At 41.1% G+C, this 6,000-nt stretch overlaps 1 protein-coding gene across 1 annotated transcript in view; it reads right to left on the reverse strand.

Moving 5' to 3' along the window:
* Positions 1–4,687, reverse strand: part of LOC124545078 (28S ribosomal protein S15, mitochondrial) — a 49,845-nt gene extending 45,158 nt beyond the window's left edge. Inside the window, exon 1 of the mRNA XM_047123886.1 lies at positions 4,214–4,687. Coding sequence (XP_046979842.1) covers positions 4,214–4,503 — 290 coding nt within the window. The 5' untranslated portion in view covers positions 4,504–4,687. The remainder of the gene's footprint in view (positions 1–4,213) is intronic.
* Between the last annotated feature and the right edge of the window lie 1,313 nt (positions 4,688–6,000).

Genomic DNA, 6,000 nt, shown 5'->3' on the forward strand with positions numbered 1-6,000 from the left:
CTGATCTTCATTCAGACTTGGGAAGGTGACGTATGGCACCCGATGGTCGACACACACCACTCCCAACACTCCTGTTTCCGTCTTTTTATAAGCTGGCGAACGCGACATGGAGCCGTTTAAAAGCTATTAGATGCTCTATGGAAGGGTGCCGCTTAAGTCACTGTAGAGCTCGCCGACACTCTTTAATGGTCTCAACGATTTCCGGTGACAACCAGGCCACTGACTCTCGCCGGGGCACCCTAAAGAACATGGGATCGTGTTTTCCGCTGCAGAAACGATCGTTATAGTGACCTGCTGAACTACCACATCGATTGTACCATGTGGGGGAGATGGCACTGGGGGAGAGACAGGAAGATGGGAAAGTGGTCACTACCACACAAGTCATGGTGGGCTGCAGAGGGATAAATCAATGGCCGAGTAAGTGCCATGAGCCGCAGTGAAATGTGTGGGTGCCCCAATATTTGAGAGGCAGAGGTCGAGTTGACATTTCTATGTGGGCCAGTAAGCACAGTGCCACCCCACAAGGGGTTATGGGCGTTAAAATCTCCCAAAAGTAAGAAAGGTTTAGGGAGTTGAATCAGTGCAGCCAACACGATCAGAGGTATTGCACCATCTGGAAGAAAATATACATTGCAGACAATCATTTCCTGCGTCGTCCTTATCCTGACAGCCACAGCTTCAAGACGGTTAGAAGGAGCACAGGTTCATTGCATACCGAGTTCAGGATATAGACACAAACTTCACCTGACACTGTATTATCGTCGCCATGGTTTTGGTAATACCTCTACAGCCGCGAAGGACAGGGGCCCGCATTGCCAGGAATCAGGTTTCCTGGAGAGCAATGCAGAATGCAAGTGTAAATCTTAACAGTTGCTGTAGCTCAGCCATGCGGTGGAGAAAACCGCAGCAGTTCCACTGGAGGATGACGTTATCTTGAGGCTGGGAAGGCATGAAGCATGCAAGGAGGCGGGTTACACCTCAGGGTCACCTGCTGCCATCGATTGAGTATTTTTATCCATTCCTATTGCGGATGAGGCATGTGTGAGATCCAGGTCCTCAGGGGACACTGAGATCTCCACCTCATCCGCAGATGCAGAATTGGTATGGAGTGGTGATGTTGGGGCCACTGGAGGGTCCTTTTTCATAGTAGACTTCCTTTTTTGCTTGCCCTCTCATTTCTCTTTAGGGGCTCGCTGGGAGGACTTCCCCGAAGTAGCTTCGGGCACGGAGGAAGACTGTGAAGCTCTTTGTCCAGCAGTTTTTGGCTCCTTTAGCCACTGGTGAGTGTCCCCTGTGGCATTAGTGGAGACTTTGGGAGAGAGGGTCCCAAGGGACCCCTTCTGCATGAGAGGAGCCGGAGGAGGCTGTTGCTTCTCTGGCTGGGGGGGGGGGGACCAATGTCCCCCTGCGTCTGGGGAGGGCCTTGCTCCCAAAATAGGTGCTTTGAGAGCAATGGAAGGAGATTTTCCTCCTCCCACCAAGGGGTGGATGTATTTTGGAGGCGCAGAGGGCCCACTGTTCGTGGCACAGAGAATGGTGCAACAGGTACTTGTGATGGCGATGGTAATGTAACTGTACCTTATGCGGATGCCAACCGAATAGGGTGTAATCGTTCAAATTGGTGCAGTTGTGGAACGGCTAGTGGGGAATGCAGAAAAAAAAAAGTGAAAATTCTTAGTAGCTGATGCATCAACTTTGGCTCAGGCAGCTGCAAGTACCACAACTACACAGGTTTTTCATGTGTCTATTGATAAAATTCAAGGAATCAAGCCAGCCGCAGAGGTCTAGTGGTTCGAAGCGCGCAGTCCGGAACCGCAAGGCTGCTACGGTCGCAGGTTCGAATCCTGCCTCGGGCATGGATGTGTGTGATGTACTTAGGTTAGTTAGGTTTAAGTAGTTCTAAGTTCTAGGGGACTGATGACCACAAGTTAAGTCCTATAGTGCTCAGAGCCATTTGAACCAAGGAATCAATGTGAAACTTAATCTTTTTCAAATATTTTCTTCAGCATCATACATAAAAAGCATTCACTCCTTTCACTACAAGAAAGGAGCAATACAAACATATCTGCTGTCTCCAACGAATTTTGGTGCTGCAGATCATCATACTCAAGAAACTATAGAAAGTGTATATAAGAATATACAGCCTACAGTTGCACGTTAACTTTATCATTTACCTAGGTTTCAACGTTAGTAATAACGTCTTCTTCAGAACATAAAATATTATTTAAATGTTTGCCTAAAACAAGCCATGTCCTAAATCAACTTTATAAAACTTGATGCATAACCATAAGGTTTGTCACTTCTATTAAACAGGTCGTAGCAAATTCTCTTTAAGTCCGTTGTATGGGCCTCGACGAGGCTTAAAGAGAATTTGCTATAACCTGTTTAATAGAAGTGACAAAATCTTATGGTTATGCATCAAGTTTTATAAGGACATGGCTTGTTTTAGGCAAACATTTAAATAATATTTTATGTTCTGAAGAAGACGTTATTACAAACATTGAAACCTTGGTAAACGAGAAAGTTTACCTGCAACTGTAGGCTGTATATTCTTATATAAACAATATCAGTTGCTGTCACTGCATAAAAATGTTAAAAATTATATACAAAGTGTGAAAGTTGGAGACTGGTACAAAATACAATATGACAGTAAATTCAATGCTGGAGAAGTACACACAGTTTTTGGAAATTCTTACTTAATCAGTGCACTGGTGTGAGCTGGTCACTATTGGAAATGGCCTGTAAAATGTGATGAAATTATAAAGAAAATTAATCCACTTGATGCTCTCAATGCAAGACAATATTTTCAGTTCTCTGACTTTTAATTGAATTTACAGTTCATTTTCTGAGATGTCATGCTCTTATTATTTTTTATAGTGTTTGAAAAGTGAAATGTTAATGTTAAGCATATCTTATTTGGCAATTAATGTCATATTTTAATTTCTCTGCTTGCAGGAAAAAAGTTTGCTCAACACGAAGTAGCAAGTAACATGAGTCACATAACATTGAGTCATGCACCTTTTTCAATATATTACAATATTTCACATGGCACAAATATTTTTAGGAATTTGCAACTCTGTCATTTGAATGCTAACCTAATATGCATTTTCTTTGATTAAAAACCAGATCCACACTCCTAATAGTTTGAGGACACTTTTGACCTAAAATGCATATCAGGAATAGGATGTCCCAAATTTGTAACATGAGTCACAACATAAATTACATTCTTGTCCTTTAATTTTAATGCTCTTTCCTCCTTAAACAACCATTCAAGAGCTTTTGCTTAAATAACACAGTTTACAATGATGATCTACAAAAGAAAATATGGGTTTATAGGCTAATAACAAGTCAACATAATAAAACACTCATTTCAAAATGTAACATGAGTCACTATGGAATCTCCCTCCCATAGGCTACCAGTCCTACCCTCATAAAGCATGTTCTGTACGTAGCGTGTTGTATATTTTGGCCAACTGATTTGTGTTGTATTACCAAGTGACAAATTCTATATCATTGCGAGATTATCCTTGGATGAATAAATAAACTAAATTTACAGAAACCTATGATGACACCCTGACCCAATACCAATACCTTTGAGGCATTCCAATTTTTTTCCTCATAAGTGAAAAATACCAACAAAGTCTTTTTATGCATCTGCCCCCTGAACACAGATATTTATTAAAAATGAAATACGAAGCCCCATTCTGAATAAATTTAATGTCTTCTTGTTGGAGTGTTGCAATCTTTCCTGTGTTTTGCTTCTTTAAATAATTACAGATTACCTGAAACCTATTTAAATTTATTGTAATCCGAATAGCATTCCTGCAAAGATCTACAGTTTTCCCTAACAGTAAAATGTTTTTCTCCTCTGGAAACGACTGCGCTATAGTAAAGTTCTTTTTCCGTCACTGTATGAATTGTGAAGATAGATAGAGCTGTTGACTGTAAGATATAGACTGGGTGAAAAAGTAAAGCTCTTTTGTCGTCACTGTATGAATTGTGAGGCCCTACAGAGCTGTTGATTTTAAGGTACGGGCTGCGTGGAAAATGATACGAGTTTCTCACATAACATTACTGGTATCGAACAGAAACGCTCACAACAATATCAAAAACGACTCGCCACTATAATCAAATGTTTACGGTTGGAATAGTATACGCTAAGTTAATAGTTAGAGACATATCTCAGACATAAGATGTTCACGTTAGGACTTACTCTTTACTTGCTTCAACTTTTTCAAATTCGGGAGGCAGCCGATTGGTGTCCACTTCAGCAGCGGGCTCCAGGTCGCCGCTCTTTACTGGATCTATGCAGGGAATCTTCGGCGGGCGAACCCATTTTATTTTGAGGTTGGACTTGAATGTTCTTGCTTGCAAACACTGGACACTTGGAAAAAATGTTTCAGTAAACAAACTACTGGACGAAGCAGCATGCGAAAAAGTTCTCTGTATGCAGGGAACGAGTTTCATTACAGGCAGATGCCTGCTGTTAAGTATCACTGACATGCTTCTGACGTTCACACAACAATGCACGTAACAATATCAAAATAATTTTGCGCTGTACGCAAATCTGTTATGTATCATCCATATTTGTTTTCATTCTCCCAATGTTGCCACAAGCGGAACATGAAATGTTGCAGATATCTCAAAATTTCCCTTCACGACGCTTAATCCGTGATCATTGCACTAAATCAAAGACACAAGGCCTATCCACACTGGACGTCACGTTACGTCACGGCACCGTCACGTCAGGATGTATTCCCACTCTGCGTCACATCAGCTCAATTCGCTTAAGCCGAGTCGACACAGTTGGTGCTACAACATGTGGTTTTCTGTAGTGGCATCGTGAGCTACCGTTCACACAGGACACCACAAATTCTACGTAATTGTACAGTTTTGATACAGCGTCAAATGAAATAATGTGTGAACGTTTAGTGCAGTTTATAGCATTAGAGCTGTGACAATAGTTAAATAAAAGGAAGCCGAAACTCAAACGCTGTATCCGAAAATAAATTTCGCACAGAGATAAACACAATTATTAAAAGAAAAAACAGTCGAAGACGAAAATGCTGTCTCCAGTGGCAAACTCACCAACAGCTGGCATGTAAATATCATCTGCAGACAAGCCAATCTTCCAAGGATTTAGAATGTTACTGTATTCGTTGATATAGGCATTTTGAATAACTAATTTTTGGTGTAACAGTTGGCACAACACATTTGGAAGCTGTTTCCTGCATATTCTCCACAATTTATACAATGCTTTGTCTCTCAACTCACAAAATTTATACGACTCGCTGTTTTGGTTACATATATGAAGTTTACTTATGTATTCGTCTAAAAATCTTTTAAGATTCTAGTATATGTCATTGGTTTGCAAATATTCCCCCCCCCCCCCCTCCACACACACACACACACACACACACACACACACACACTACTGTAGAAAATCAAACGTAGGTGCTGTTCTAGAAGTTCCAGAAGCTGCAGAAGTGTGTCTGCCGACCTCTGTTTTCACTTTTTTCAGTAATAAAATGAAAACACACTGAAATCAAATGGAGTACAGCAGCAATTACTACACCATAACAGCGACAGAATGCTCTTATATCGAAATACTGCCACCAGGGAGCAGTGTTGGAAGGAAAGTGGCGCAACAAAGTACAACCAAGTTGAACTTTTTGCGGCATGACAAAAGTTGCCTCTCTGAAGTTGCACCACTAAAAACGAGGAGTTCACACATGCAACTGCAGTGTCCCACTAGGTATGGCGACACTTTTGTTGCTTGTGTGAACCTGGCTTTAGCCCTTGCCAAATGGGGAAAGTGAGGCTATGAGCTGCAATTCGTGGTAAAAAAACTCGGAGCATACTGTTGGAATTGAGGAACTGACAACGATAAAGTTTATTAACGGTTAAAGTAAACTACATAACTACGTTCTTCAACAGTTTTATGTAACAAAATGCTTTAAGATGTGAAATATTTCTAAACATCTACATTTATTTATATAC

This window comes from Schistocerca americana, chromosome 8 (assembly GCF_021461395.2).
Source record: "Schistocerca americana isolate TAMUIC-IGC-003095 chromosome 8, iqSchAmer2.1, whole genome shotgun sequence".
Lineage (NCBI taxonomy): Eukaryota > Metazoa > Arthropoda > Insecta > Orthoptera > Acrididae > Schistocerca > Schistocerca americana.